This window comes from Limulus polyphemus, unplaced genomic scaffold, assembly GCF_000517525.1.
Source record: "Limulus polyphemus unplaced genomic scaffold, Limulus_polyphemus-2.1.2 Scaffold3, whole genome shotgun sequence".
Lineage (NCBI taxonomy): Eukaryota > Metazoa > Arthropoda > Merostomata > Xiphosura > Limulidae > Limulus > Limulus polyphemus.
In genome coordinates this window covers 814,089-831,006 of record NW_013665613.1, presented here as the reverse complement: position 1 = coordinate 831,006, position 16,918 = coordinate 814,089, and the positions used below count along the sequence as shown (strand labels likewise).

The following is a 16,918-nucleotide window of genomic DNA, read 5'->3' as shown; positions in this document are numbered from 1 at the left end:
AATAGTGGGATTGACCGTCACATTATAACGCCCCACGGCTGAAAGGGCGAGCATGTTTGGTGGGATGCGGATTCGAACCCGCGACCCTCAGATTGTGAGTCGAGCGCCTTATCCACCTGGCCATGCCGGGCTTGCTACATGGAAAACAAGGTTATTTCCGGAAAATAAGTAGAATTACGTTTTCACATTCTGAATATTCTATTGACAATATCATGGGCTGTCATACATATTATTTTTCAGTTATATAGAAAATATATAAATGTATACATATATAAATAAGTTGCTTGTGACTTTTAATAATTCTTCAAACATTGCTCACTTCCTATAATACATATGAAACAAACAAAACATTCTCTTCATCAAAATTATTTCGATACTGTTTTCCAATTTCAGTGTGGAATAAACTTAGTTAAATATAATTAGAAGTTTCATATCTACACTGGGTTATTAGCGGTAAATAGCAAAATTATCAGCATAATAAAATAAATACAAAACTCTTCTAACCCAATATTACTTGGTAGTAGAGTGATTTAAAAATGTAATTAAATATCTCTCTGCCTATACCTTAGTTGGTAATGCAATTTCAAAACAAGACAAATACCAAGTCCTTACCTTAGCTGACCTGGGATTACAGAAGGATAACCTGTTCTAACAGATACTGGGAATCCTATGAGCAGAAGAAAAACTATTTACAATTTAATATATATTTTATTTAACAAGTTAGTATGTAAAAAGAAAATCAGTTTTGAAACGTTTATCCTTTAATACAATTTTAATTACTTTTACGCTCTCATGAAGCGATAATTTAGATATTTCAATGAGTCAGTTTCTTTAAATGTTTCAAGAGTCATAAGATGACCACTATTTTTAATAAACAGTTTCTCGAAGTTAAACGTGCAGTCAATAAATATATCAGTTACATAATTCGCTTATAAACCAGTAATATAGTTATGATTTGGAATTTATATTAAACCAATCCCATAACGTATACATAACAGCGTTGCATTAATGTGATTCAACTGCAATCACATGACTTATATTCTCTGCTTACCAATAAGAAAAATAATCATTTTGTAGTCAAATAATATATGTGCAAGAGACTCATACTCCATATTGTACCAATAAAATAAAATAGCTTTGATATCTAATCTAGTAAGGTTTGAATAAAAAGTATCAGTTTATAATATTATTTGAGTGCTGATTGGTTGTCTACCAAAAGTATTCTGCCAGAGATTTGATCTTGCGAACATTTCCTTTGCACTTCAGATATTGTTCCGAAACGATGTACCTTAGAAAGAAACACAAAAAGAACTCTTTCCCATAAGTTTTCAAGTAATTAGCAGGTTTCTTAATATCTGAAATATGTCACAAGTCTTGAGATCGAAATAATTGCGGAAATAAACATGCCTGAAATTTACAAATGAAATGCGCTGTAATGAGATTGACACATTAAGCACGTCTTCTATGAATATCAATATTATCAGTGCAAGATCCAATATGATAAGCTGTTATGATGAGTAGACAGATGTGTAGAAAAGCATACAAATATAGGCGCTAGAATCATATGGATTAACAGATAAATGTTTGACAGAAAGAAATGATGCTAGAAAGGTAGATATAAATACTTTATTTCATTCACCAAAACATAATTCCGCACTAAGCATAATCATCAAATGGGAAAAAATGAATCATGAAGCGTTTTTAATTAACCGATGTAATTTATGATGTTGCGTCACCAAATGGACTATACTTCATGTAAGATAACGGTAATAAAAACTTTTAACATGAAAGATTAATAAACTTCAAACAATAAGTGAATTTACTGAACACGCATGAAGGTTAAGTTCGTGTGGCTAGCCACTACTTAATAGTACATTTGGTTTGTAACGCGCCACGTGACACCACTTATAGAAATTGTGTGTGTGCATGTGTACAATGTCTTTGGTATGGAACCGCTTGTAAAATGTTACGATACATATTTAAGACCTGCAATCTGAAGTTTTCTTATTGTAAAAATAACGAAGTTTGCAATGTTTTTTTCTTTCGTTAGAAATCAAGCGAAGCCGTACTCATATACTCTTTAATCTTAACAGTCTTCTGGAGATTTGTAGTCATTTTAGAATAACAAAACAACTTATTAGTCAGAGTACTAAATATTTCCTTGGAAGATTAAGTAAGACCACTTACTATAATACAAGGAGCAGAAAAAAAAACTGAGAAATTTGAAGTATAACAAGATAATAACTAGCCAGATTTGTTGCAGGGTTTGACGTGTCTTGGATGTGTAATTTGTCTTAATCCTTTGATGTTTCTTACATATTTATATTGAACATATCTTTTCCTCTACCTAGGTTATATATTGCAGCTCTTGAAAAAACATCAGTAAAGTTTTAATATCCAAGTCGCTCTTATGTCAATCTAGAACTGCACAAATAAATGCGATATCATATAACGTCGTTAGTTTGGACATTTCCAACATCTAGTTTGAGAAATATTTGGGTGCTCCATATTCCTATATTCCTGCAGAAAATCCTGTTTTTACACTTAATAACGATATTAGTCGTTATATTTAACAACTTCCGTAGCTTGTGGCTAATCAATTACAATATCAGATTACTTTCAAGATGTTGCTTATTAAAATATTATAAAATTATTGTAATTCGACAGGATATACGGACAAAGAGAATGATGGACCAAGACATAGGAAACTTATTGTAGCCTCTTCCACTCGAACTTGATACTTTATGAGGGACTTGAGTCAATATTAAACTCGTAAAATAAATTTCATCTCAAAAATAAGTAAAAACTAAAAATAATGGGGTAATACTATGATTATTGGTATATATATATAATTAATCACCAAAATTACAGAAAAAAATTATGATAAAATGGAAGCGTAAGACAAAAGAATAGATGCAATTCTCGTTGAACATTGCAAAGTTGAGTTGCAGTGACCATTCATGTGGAGGTTGGTTGCTTCAAAGTAGGTAGTCTGAGTTCCTTTATTCATATTACCAGTGACCTTCTGGCTGTTTATCATCCAAGAGATTCTTCTTCTTGTATTTTACCTAGCAAGAGAATACGATACTTTGTTTTCCAACAGTAACATTCCCTCCGAATGTCGATGAAGACCTTTCATGGTTGCCGTTTTCACCCTATTAGTGAAGTGACAGTAGAGTTGTGTTGGATTTGGCATGAGGCTCATATCCGGCCTCCACAATGGGTATGCATAAATCTAGAGATATAGTATTTCAATACTGGTAAATAAATATTGTTCACTCGAATTTAACCAGAATTTGGAAAATTATACGACGCTCTCCGAGGGAACATGCCCTTGTGCAACTACACTAATTATGTATAATTATTCCTTCGACGCTGAAAGTAATAATAATTGTTATTACTTTTAAAGTAAATTGTGTACGACACTGTTGACAGAAATATTTCTTGAATCTTCTTTAGTTTTGTATCATATACTTAAATAGTGGCTAAACTTCAGATAACCTGGTCTAATGGAGTTCAACTGGAATGCACCTACTCATCTTTTAGTTCTTAATATACTGTATAACAGTTTTAGTTTTTGGTGTTGTAGGGAGTTCAGACTTCGATTCATTTTTCAGATCTCTTCGCTACTTCTTACATTCAGGAAGTAATAAACTGATTGTTTCTAGGTGTTAGTGTCTTTTGATGGTTTCCGATTTGCTTAAACCCACCCACTGTACTGCTATTAGTGTATTTAATAGTATCAAACTAATTTAATATAATGCATTTCATAATTTTAAGTATATATATATAATTGGTATGGGCTGGCGTAATGCGATACTACTTATAAATATTGATGTTATATAAACATCATAAGCTGGAGTAAACCAAACTTTTCAAAAATGGGGTGACTCGAATTGTTGAGAAGATCCACTCAAATTTATGTCATATTTTTAGTGATATCATATGATCTGCAAAGAGCAAGAAATATATACTAAATATGTTTTGAATGTTATCTAATAAGTAAATACTAGCGTAAAGGAAAGCACTTATTATCGTTCTTCATGATATTTACTGGTTTCAAGAAGTTTTATTCGGCTCAGTTTCCACGTTTTTAGTGAATTTAATGGATTCTAACTAGCGCAAATGGATTACTACGTAATGTTTGGAAATATTTTCTAGCTTCAGATTAACGAATACGTTTCTTTGTATGTTTTTTATGTTCTTTAACAGGTTTGGACTTATGTAAGATAACTAAATGGTATTTGTAAGTGCAATCTATAGAAACTTACCGCCATATCGATTCACAATGTTATTCTTGGTCCTATTTAATGGGAGCAGTAATTCACTATCTCCATTTATTCCACTTTAATGGTTTTAAATTGTTTAAGACAGAAGCATTGTGTTGTCCTCGGTAACATTTAATAGGTTTGTTTGTTTGTAATTAAGCACAAAGCTACACAATGGGCTATCTGTGCTCTGCCCGTCACGGGTATCGAAACCCGGATATTAGCGTTGTAAGTCCGCAAACATACCACTGTACCACTGGGGGGGGGGGATTTAATAGGTACATGAGCGTAACTTGATTAATTTTTGTAGTTTCTGTTGTGTTTGATCGGCAAAAATTAGTTATAGCTGCTTTCTTCTATAATGGATTCAATTAAACGTAAAACAAATCATTTTATTTCCGAGGCTGGAGTGGATTTTACTTTAGCGTGCCCAGACTGAAAATCCGAGGCTAGAATGGATTTTATTTTAGCGTTCCCAGACTGAGAATCCTTGGATTCATATTTGTGATCTGTTGTAGCAAAACCGCGCTTCGCACTTTGGGACTGTAGTTACATTACAAGAGTCTAGTCGCAGAGACAAGAGTAGCCAAAAATTTGGTTGTAGGTACTGTTGACTAACTGTCTTCCTTTAGGCTATATGCGCATAGCTTTGCGTAGTTTGCACAAACTTCTGAAACATAATGGTTTATAGTAATTTTTGGTGTTATTTACATTAATTTAAATGAAGTACATCAATCCACTGTGTTCCTGGCAATGTGTAATTGCGTTTGACTGGCGTAAACGAGTTTACTGTATAACGTGTGGCATTATTTAATAGGTAGGACTAATGCAGAGAACCTTTTGTTTAGCCTATTTTGCTCTCCAGTAGAGTTAGGTTTGTTTTAACTAATTTAATGTTCAGATTATAAGGCAAGTTTATGGGATTTTTATCTAAAAGTAATTGATTCAGTGTCCAAACCCTATATAGTGTTGTATTACATGTTGTAAATTCTCATGAATGTATTCATAAGTCTAAAGATAGTTGAAACTTATTAAAACAATACATGTTCAGTGACAACTTTAATCCTTTAATAAACCAGAACTAAATCATATATTAGTTGGGTATTACTTGAGAAGATTAAACATGATTAAGTTAATTTCAACCACAAGATTTACTTGTAAATTACCGTGAAATGTGTACCAATCTAAATAAAACTAAACAAATACAAACAACTCCAAATACTGAAACTGTCATTAGTTATAAATTCACCCGAAAAACATCGTTTGTATCAATAGTTTTACATTGATATCTGATTTTAAGGTAAAAAATACATTCTTGTATTAGGATACGTTATCTGAAACATTGATCTTTCTATCTTTTCGTCGAGTAGAGATCGAAGGTACTGAAAACTCAGCTTGTACTTCAATTGCGTGTACTTACATTCTGCCAAACGTACTGAAATATCCTATGTTAGTCATTTTTAAAATATTTTATTCAACCGACGTACTTAAATGTTTTAATTAAATTTTTATCGAGCTTTTTTTATCGCCAAACCTGAACGAAATCTCATATTCAACATAATTAAAAATACCAAGCTTTAAATTTTTATAAACGTACCTAAAATAACGACCTATACCTCCAGATATCTGAAGATATAGGTCGTTATTATATTTACGTTTATATAAATGATTCAAGTTCATGGTTGTAAACAGCCAAATTCTCATCTAAAGTATTTTAATTTTTTTTCGTTCATAATTGCAATACACATATCTTTTTTAAAGTATTTAAGAATGTTAAGTCATTGTTCAAATCTATTTTGGTCTTAAGAAAAAAAATTATTCACAAAATCTGACTGTTCTATGTTCAGCAATTTATGGTATAAAACCATTTCTTCCAGTGGTTATGTCTAACTATTTGATAAATCCCGGCTTTCAGTATCCATAGATGACAATATTACCTTACTATATATTTCGTGTAACTAATGTAGTGGGAGCACGTAATAAATATCAACTTTAATCCTTTAAGTAAGATTAATTATTAAGAAAACCTTGTATAAAAAAAAAACTCCATTATACATTTGCGAAAGGTAAGCGATTAATAAAATCCAACGCAAAGACCTCAATTTGAAGTAGTGTATAAACATTATTGTAACATTGTTGAGTTTGTATATTCAAAGCAGTTATACTTCATGGAGATAATGTTCTCTACATGTGACCATATATACAAAGTAATATTCCTCTTAATTGCCACTCTAGTGTAGACAATGGCTGCATTCAATCAATTTTGCTGAAGAAGGCTCTAAACCCACCAAAGCATTTACTTTCAGCACTCTTACTTTTATGTGTGCCTTTTTCAATTTTTCTTTTTCGCTATGGGAGAACAAACGCATTTGGCACAGTTTACGAACGATACAATAAGAAAACATACATTCAAATCTATTTTTGTCAGAATCATCTATGTAAAGAGAATAAGGTTAAAACATCGCTTATTTTTGTTGTGTAAGATCTCGCAGAGAACATAAGTTGTAAGTGAAAGAGACAGGAGAAGTAACGTTGCAGTAATGCTTAAATAAAAAGATTGGTTCTTTTTATTTAAGCGTTACTACGACTTAAGCATGAAGGAAAAAATATAAAACTAGAATCATTATTCGATTAAAATAAACTACAACTAAAGAAACCACATTTTTTAAGGGTGGGGGATGTAATAAATGAAATATATCAGTGAGTTGTTGTCTTATTGGAAACAAGACTGCCCTTTGGGTAATTGAAACCCTCCCAATATTGTGAGCACAAAGATTATGACACCTAGATATAATCAAAAGATATACAGTTTCACATGCCTTTGTAGAATTAATGTTACCTTTTAGTGTGTGTGTATATATTAATTGTATTAACTTAGTCTGATGTTCCTTCCGGTAGCTCAGCAATTAACGTGAATGTTTATAACAGTAAAATTCATGGTTCGATCCACACAATGGACACAAAACAGATAGTCCGTTGTATAACTTCGTGCTTAACAACAAACGAAACAATTATACTACTTGTGTAAAAAGAAGAGTTTATTATTTTGTTATATTTTTCAAATACAATTTACAAATCTAAACAACTTAATATTCTATTTCGCATTTTATTTCATTGCCCTCTACAAACCACTATGAAACCATCTAAAGCATGAATAATACTCTATTTATTACCCTTAAAACAAAGAGTAAGATGTTTTAGTAAATGTTAACTCAATTTTTAACAGTTATATTTAGAATAACAGTATTATCTGAATTATTTGAGCTCAAGGCCAATCGTCAACCACTTTAATGGAAAAGAAATAGTTTGTTAACTTGTTAGAAACTGCACAATGGGATATCTGTGCTGTATTCACCGCGGAGTCAAACCCAGAATATTGGCGATAAAATAACAATAATATTCTTAAGTACATTTAAACACAAAATGTGGGGCATGGGACAGCAGAAAAACGTTAATGTACGGACATGAAATATAACAAATACTATCTTTCCCAAAATTACTTTGCATTAATAAAATAGGCGATATTACGTCACTTTATTAATTAATTGTGTTTTAAATAGATATCTATAGTTTTAGAAACATATTTGCGATGGATTTCAAACTTTAAAAAAGTGAGTGAACCTGCCACTCCATTTACACTGAAGGTTTCCGTTAAATAAATATTAATTGAATTCATATAATTATTTTTCATACGAAATATTTCTAAGGCACTAATATTTCATGTTAGAAAAATACATGTTTTATATAATCCAGTAAGGAGTTATAATTAGTTGAGATTTGATCAAGAACGTTTGAGGATTACCTGGAAGGAAAATGTAAGGATTTGTCGATCTGAGATAACACAATGGTTTCACAAATGCAAGACTAAATTATTCTTAAAAACAGACCAAGAATATAATTAATTGCGTGATACACATATATACAGTGCTTTAACTTCAGCTTTCGAAATATAGCAGGGAGAGCTTGGACTCTAGAATTGTTTTATGACGTTATCATGTTATTAACTTCCCTAAAAATAAAAGACATGCTTTTTTTATATCATTACATGCTAATCTGAAGTCAAAGAATATGGATCTACCTGACTTTCAAACACAGTGTTTTTTATCTGTTTATTGTGATTTCATTCTGTTTCAGTTTGTTGCTAATAGTATTATAATGTTTATTTAATTGACTCTCATATGCACATAAGAGTGCTAACAAAAGCATCAGATCAATAAGTCAAATACTAAAACTTTTGAAATAATCTAAAAACCATATGATAATAAAACTGAAAGGGATTATTTTAGTCCAGTTTTTTCTAAGTATTATTTTAAGGCCCTCCTAAACTGTCTGATGACTGGAAAACCTTGAAATATTTATGTTCATCCATAAAACCATTCAAATTGAAAAAAAAAGAAAGAGTAACTGACAATTTTACATATTTTCATGAACTACGATACCACTACAAGCTCGCCTTAATAATACGTTTGCCTTGTATTTATCCAACATTATTACTTAATGTAGCTTGAACTAACATTGTGTATGTATATGTACCTGATGTAAAATTCAGGAGGGCTTGTTACAATTATTAATACAACTTTGCCTTACTTCCTTAATCGGATACACTGCATATATGAAAGCTACTTTGTGATAAACTGCCACGCATTTAAGTTAAAAGCCCTTGAAAACTGCGTAGAAGCACAAGTCAACAAAGAAAAAATATAATAAGGGTTTCCTTCGAAAGAAAGTTACATCATGTCATCACCTAAATAATATGTATACAAATACCAAAGTATACAATTATTTAAATGAAGAAAATGAATAAAACAAGAGAAGCAGTTGTATTAAAGATAAGGAAAATTATTATGCAGGTAAATAATTATAAGGTCAAAAATTGTATAAATAAAAGCTACGATAACTACAAATTTAATGTGTGTGGGGGGAATGTTCATAGGTTTTTGTAAAAAAATCAAAAAGTTACATTGTTTTCACTGACTACAAAAAAGAAAAGAAACACACTTAAAAAGAAATAGCATAGTTTAAGGTTTTTGTTCCTAGGTGGCTTTTTAAAAGTTTTTATTCTCTACTTGTTAGACAATTAACAAGCAATAGTGAAAGGATTAGAACGATTAAAAGGTTTTTTCTAGATATCCGAGTATCATACAACACATGTAAATGTGTTCGTATAATTGTGGAACATGCTCAACCGTATTTCAGTAAAATTATGGCTTTAGTATCTTTTCTGTCCATTCTCTCCGTCCCCAGTGGAACAGCGGTAATTCTACGAACTTACAACTCTAAAACCAAGGTTTTGATTCCCCTTGGTGTACACAGCAGATAGCTTGATGTGGCTTTACTATAAAACACATATACAGACACATCATTCTGTCCACGCTGGCATGAAAAACAATTACTTTTGCTATTATCTGGAACGATCATCAACTGACTCACAAACAAAATAAAACACAGGACCTTTTTGTCAAACCTTAAAAAAGTATCAGATTAATTAGTGAAATGCAACTATTCGCTCAGAAAGCTTTCTCTAAATATAAAAAGGATAAAATAAGAATAAAATGTGGTAAATTCAGTTCAATATTTAAATTCACTTCTCTTTTGCTCTTAAAAGGACCCACAATATACATACATACATATATATATAGAAGACATTGATACTACTTGACATATTAGGGCTAATAAATGTTGTAGTTACAGATCTACTCTAGTATTTATCTAATTTTAAATTTAGCATATTTACTTATGGATAAGAACTAATAATTAAGCAGGTATAGTTAACAAATGTTACAAGGAATTACCTCTCTCGGTCAGTTTTAGATTATATATATTGTTTGCAAATCAATATATGGCTAATTGTAAAATATACCAAAATTAATATCAATAACTCGCTTCTAAGGTTTCACATTCTTCTAGTCGTTGAAGTTTAATGGTATAACCTAAGGAGCTAATTTTGATTTGGAAAGTGTTGATAACAAAATGTCTTATCTGAAAAGTGTTCAAAACAAAGTATTGAATAGATATTTGAAATAAAACCATCTGGTTTAATCTATAAAAATTTGTATCTAAGCAAGTTTGTCTCAATTAATGGGAAATGTATAAAAGGAAGCTTCTTTCTACACTACATTCCTTTATTTTATCTGAAGTTGATTACTCTAAGGCTAAGAAAAACTTTACTCTTAAGTACCAATATATCCGATAAACGCAAAGCGTACAATCCTAGGCATTTCACCAAAACCGAGATCCCTTGTCATGTGACTATGACTTACTCTCATTAAGCATATTGTATTTTATCGCGTTCTCGTTATCTTTTAAACAAAAGATTTATCAGATCAGTTACCATCCAAGAACTTGTGAATTTGTAATATTTCACATACAACTGATTTATCTAAATCAGAAAACATGTCCTGTTTTCTGTGATCAGTTCTATTTGTGGATTTCCAACATATAGTTCTCTATTTTACTGAATTTTTCCAAAGTACGAATTTCACAGGTCGATAATTACCCTCGAGATACAAGATCACAATGAAATATACCTGTGGTAGTCTTCATATAAGTGTTTCAGAACTCTTTTCAGAGACAATTTCCTCTCGGTATAACCTTACGGTGCAGTGTCCTTATATTAATACTGTGAAGCTACAACTGTTTACATGTCTGTTTTTCAGTAATAGATTAAAAACAAACAATGATATAGTGCTTTATTTATACTCAAAAAAGATTACTGTACCAGATTTAGAACTTTTAAGAGAGAGTAAACTAAGAAATGTGTAAAAAACAGTTTACATGGTTCTGAAAAATGAATAAACAAATAAACGTGTTTCTATTTATTGAAATCTAGTTACACAACATTTAGCAGTAGTTCAACAACTACTGAACCTTACAACTATTCTAGGTCACTGACATTTCAGAGACGATATAAAAATTCATAAAACTGATTTTACCGTTCACTGAGTTGATTCTTGGTTTTGCACCAAGATAGGCAAGATTTACGTTGGCTTTCCTGCCATCAATGATAGGATTAGCATCTCTTACTGCTCGCTCTGCCGCCGTCCGGTCTGCCATTGTCACCTACGAGATGATAATTTAGACAATAAAAACGTTGAATTAAATATCATGATGCTAATTTTAAAAGTTATTTATCACAAAATACCTCCCTTCACATATAATTTGCCGCTATGTAGGTCATTATGATAAATTCATTGACTGAAGCATTTTATAAAAAGGCAGAAATTTTCTTCGTTTAAATAAATAAATCAATCATATTACATGCACATACACACACACACATATATATATATATAAATTATGTATGCAACGATCCTCTACAATAATATCTGTGGTTTATGGAAAAGTCACGACAAAGGTTAATTAGTTGGAAGGTTATATACAGATGATCACTTGATACTAGAATTGGACAGAAATATCGGTTATAAACTTTAGTGACGTAACTAAAGTTTGTTTAGGAGCAAAGCAACATTGTACTATTTACTCTGTCTACCGCGGGGAATCGTAAACTAGCCGTTGTCCCACAGGAAGATTGAAGTAAAGAACTCAGCATCAAATGTTGAATAGAGAAATTAAACAGATTTTAGCATTGGTGCGAAGATAATCGATCTGGTAAGCGTAGCTATTATACAATAACAAACTCAACCATTGTGACAAGGACAATGAGTAACTATTTAAAAAATGGGCAAAGAGTGGTTTTAACGCAAGTGCTAAGGCTAAATATATTGTAACATAGACATCGATTGGGAGTAGTTAAATACCAGTAGTTAACTATTATACAAACTTCAAGTTTGAAGTGGGTAAATTTACTAAAACTATTTATTTTCAATAACAAAATTTATAAGCAATTTTCCTTAAAAAACGGGTGCAATCTAATCGAAGTCTAGGATGTATTAATACTACTGATAAACATCTGTACTAAACTTAATCGAGGTCTAGGATGTGTTAATACCACACTGATAAACATCTGTACTAAACTTAATCGAGGTCTAGGATGTGTTAATACCACTGATAAACATTTGTACTAAACTTAATCGAGGTCTAGGATGTGTTAATACCACACTGATAAACATCTGTACTAAACTTAATCGAGGTCTAGGATGTGTTAATACCACACTGATAAACATCTGTACTAAAAGCAAAGTACTTTTAGTTTTACACGTTCTTTCACTTTATATTCCAAAAGTAGTATTGATCTTGTCAGAAATTTATGAAAATTATTCTACGTGAACATATTTACTCTCTGTAACCAAGTTAGTCAGCCACAAAATCAAAATTATTGTCAATGTTTGTTAGATCGCCTTGCTAGTAGAATACTTGATTTTTGCGACATAATATATTCAGCTTATGAAATTTCAGTTCAAGTCTTGTTAAAGTCTCAATAAAGTGAAACCACTATTCTCGAGGTTTTTAATGTTTATATTATTTTTACTCCCAACTGAATCCCTAAAAAGAAGCTTGACTTCCTTTTTTTATGATTTCCCCGTCATTATATTTTAGTATTAGTATTTATTCTTTTGGAAGGAGTAGGCATTGTGGGTTATTAATTTTCAGAGTGTATTCATAATTTTGTCTCAAAAATTCACATTTTGATAGACTTTATAGTGAAATGCTTAGTTATATATATATATACATGTATGATTTTCAACCTTCTAAGTCTATTAGACTTTTAAAATACGTAAAGCAGATATTTTTTTTAATTTTCAAACTGTTCGACATCGATATGAAGTTTATTATGACATAACTTTGAAACGCCCTTTATAAGATTTACCAGCCTCATTTCAAGTAGTAAGGTGTCATTTATGTGTTTTTGTTTTGTTTTTTATTCCAGAGTTTATCATACTCCAATTCAAAGTTTATCATAACCTTACATATCAGCTTTTATTTAATTGAAAATGAAGGTAAGTATTTTTATCTATGGGAAGTCATGGATGACCGTTTAATGTCCGAACTTTCGCAGTTTATTATAGGCACTACAAAAAGCACATTCGAACATACGTCCACCTACAAGTCTACTTGTAGAATATCCTAAATGTGAAACAAAAAAAGATCTTCAGATTGACTGAAATATTACATAGTTTGACACTCAAAGCTTCGATGCAAAGATGATAAAAATATAACAGGAGGAGATCTCCTAGATTGGAAGTCTTCCAGCAGAATTCTGCAGCATGTATAAGAAGTCGTCTATACTGATTTACCCTTTTAGCATTACGCACTGTTAAACTGTGCAATTGTTATTTGAAATTTAAGGACTGCCTTATCATTGAATCATTAATATCTACCATTTGAACTTCTTGTTTTCATCAAACATAACAGATCCTGCAAAACAGGTATAGTACATAATCACGGATCTTCATTAAACGTTTTTAAAACAACAACTATAAAACGATTAGCCAAGTTAAAGAGCCCTACCTCCATTACCGTTGAACTTTTAAATTTAATAGAGAGAAAGCTTAATATCGTACCATAAATCACCTTTCATGCAATGTTTGACAAGGACAGTGAGTAATTATTAAAAAAAGTTTACAGACGACGACACCAACTGACAGGAACTCAGGTAATACTATTATGGTTACTCATACAGACTGTGCTATAGAAAACAAGTTCTTCCAGTAATACATTTATCCCGAAGTTCTGTATTTGGGTTATTTTATTAAGTACTCTTTTCAGCTTACAGGTCTGACAACAGCAACCTTATCAAATGGTAAACTAGGAAGATATCCAAACAACAGAAAGCCAAATGTTGTAACTAAAAAGCTTCTAAGAATATATTTCAAATATCAAAAGTTGGGGAAATTAAATGATGTATGGAAACAGAAACATCATCTATTGACCCAAATCAGTAACTTTTTATTACTTGCTCTTTTATTGCCATTTCATTAAATCTTTAGTACACTATAATAAAAGTTTGCGTTCCCCTTCCAGCAAATAAGCTATTTAGTGTTACCTAAGTTGAACAATTAACATACATGAATGATGGCTTTGTCAGTGCTATTTATAGAGTGTTTACAGGAAGTATCGTCTACCACATTTTCACACACTTAGGATTTTTCGTCGTCTGTGTTTGACAACTGTTGTGTCATTGCACATAAATAAATCCAAACCCGCTCGTCCAGTTCTTTTAATACACTTTCGTCACGAATTTGTACAAAATATTTGCTAACTTCTTCTCAGACAAGTTGCGAAGTTTAAAAATTATCCTAACAACTGAATGCCAACTAGAGATCTCACGGTTTTTAAATAAACGTATTTCCTGGAAATGAAATAAGAGAATCTGTGTTTTAAGAAATAAGAATACGTCTACACCAGCCATATCTGTTCATAATGGTGTATTCCTTCTTTCACGTTCTGCGATATAAAATCAATAATTTTATATATCTGAAATTGAACAAAATGTTATATATATTTGGCACGCAGTAATCAGTATATATATATATATATATGCTTGTTTGTTTGTTTTGAATTTCGCGCAAAGCTACACGAGGGCTATCTGCGCTAGCCGTCCCTAATTTAGCAGTGTAAGACTAGAGGGAAGTCATCATCACCCACCGCCAACTCTTGGGCTACTCTTTTACCAACGACTAGTGGGATTCACCGTCACATTATAACGCCCCCACGGCTGAAAGGGCGAGATTGTTTGGTGTGATGGGGATTCAAACCCGCGACCCTCAGATTGCGAGTCGAGCGCCCTAACCACCTGGCCATGCCGGGCCATCAGCATATATGCAACCGCATACACACGTCATCATTTTGCTTAGGGCCTGGCATAACTTGGTCGTTAGGGCACTCGAATCGCAACCTGCGGGTCGCAGGATCGAAACCCGTCGCCGAACATGATCGTCTCCTGAGAGAGTTATAATGTGACGGTCATTTCCATTATACTTTGATAAAGATTAGCCCAACAGTTGGCACCTGGTAATATTAACTATCTTCTTTTCTTCTTGTCTATCACTTCAAAATTAGGGACAGCTAGCTCAGATAGCCCTTGAATAGCTTTGCTCGAAACTCAACACACAAACAAAACTATTTTGTCATGCTATGATAAATTATACAGTTTACCATTAAAAGGACTAACAAAGATATTCATTAATAATAGTCCAAACATCTCCTCAAATGTACAATAGATATAATCGGTCATTGACAGTTATTTGTGTTCTAATTGTGTCAAAAAAAACATATACTTGAACATTTTCCTGTTTTCATAATACTATTTATGTAACATGTTAATATGATTCCTTACACAGTAAGAAAATCAATACACAACAAGTTAATTTATTAATATACAATATTCTTTTAAATGCAATTTACACCAATGGACTTTTACAGCCAGAACTACAAACAATAATATAAATATAGATTATAATTAATAAAAGTTAGTGTTATTTTTTTAGAGCAAATCTACAGAATGGGATATTTTCACTCTCTCCTTCGCGGTGAATCGAATTCCAGAATTTAACATTGCAAGTCTAGAAACTTACTACCGACTCACCGGGAACTATAATTCATATAATGTCATATAGTAATTTTTCACCGATGGGTTTTAGACCTCTTCTGACATCACTTTGTTATAATCGTGCTAAACTTACACTTCGCTTTTCCTTAAACTTTATTGAAGTTATCCTTATTTCTATCAAGATTTGACTCATATTAATATCAGGATTTGACTCATACTTATAAACATAACAAATTGCTGTTTATTACTATAATCAACAACACATACATTTAGAACTAGGCTTTGTTTCTTACTAGCAGCATGTCATTTTCATTCTTCCCTCTCTCTCGGTTTATTCACTCTATCTCACACATCCCGGTCTCCTTTCTTCTGTGAAACGCCTGTCTTTTACATCCCTTTCTCAAAAACCATGCCGAACACGTTGTTTTTTTTTTGTATCGGATTACTCACCTCATAATCGTAAGGTGTTCCCACAGCGATTTAAAAAGAAAGGCCACCGTTCCCACCTTTACATTTTCTAATTACCTAGAGTGCTGTAATCCTCTGACCTCAGTTCTAACCCCTCTCAACTCTAACCGATGTTACTTACATTAAACTTCATAACACAATGATATAATGATCAAATAATAAAGTTTACTCTTCTGATATAATTCTATACAAATAATAATTATCATTAGTTTTCAGGTGCACGTACACTTACTTGACTCGTTTGCAGATTCTCTCATACACATTTATAGAAAATGTGATAGTTATACACCTATATTTATAACTTATCTTAGAATATTAAAATTAAATTTATTATTTCAAGTTGTTCGTAACAATTCAGTATTGTTCAATTTAATCCAATGCCTTGATATTATGATCTTTCTTTGGTGCTTTCCAACCTTAGATTATTTCCGTGTTGTCGGTCGTGGTATTGTTTGGCTGAAATTTTCTAGAAAATGGCCACAGCAAGTTGTTAACCCGACTTTGCTATGGAAATTCAGAATAGCCATTTTGCATTCTTGTATGTGGTTGGCTGAAACAGAGGAATATTTTGTTTCCTTTGTTTGATATATTTATCTGTGTTTTACTATCATCGTCCTATTCCAGCTTTCCTCTAGATCAGCCTAGCAGTTGAAGTTTTCCAAGATTTCAAGTGCACCTGGACAGCCCGGCATGGCCAGGTGGATAAGGCGCTCGACTCACAATCTGAGGGTCG

General features: G+C 31.9%; 1 protein-coding gene across 1 annotated transcript in view; it reads right to left on the bottom strand.

Moving 5' to 3' along the window:
* The window catches only part of LOC106468826 (RNA-binding protein 24-like), an 81,448-nt gene that overhangs the window by 38,632 nt on the left and 25,898 nt on the right, over positions 1–16,918 (bottom strand). Inside the window, exons 2-3 of the mRNA XM_013929304.2 lie at positions 11,201–11,327; positions 613–667 (exon numbers count right to left, since the gene is read on the bottom strand). Coding sequence (XP_013784758.1) covers positions 613–667; positions 11,201–11,327 — 182 coding nt within the window. The remainder of the gene's footprint in view (positions 1–612; positions 668–11,200; positions 11,328–16,918) is intronic.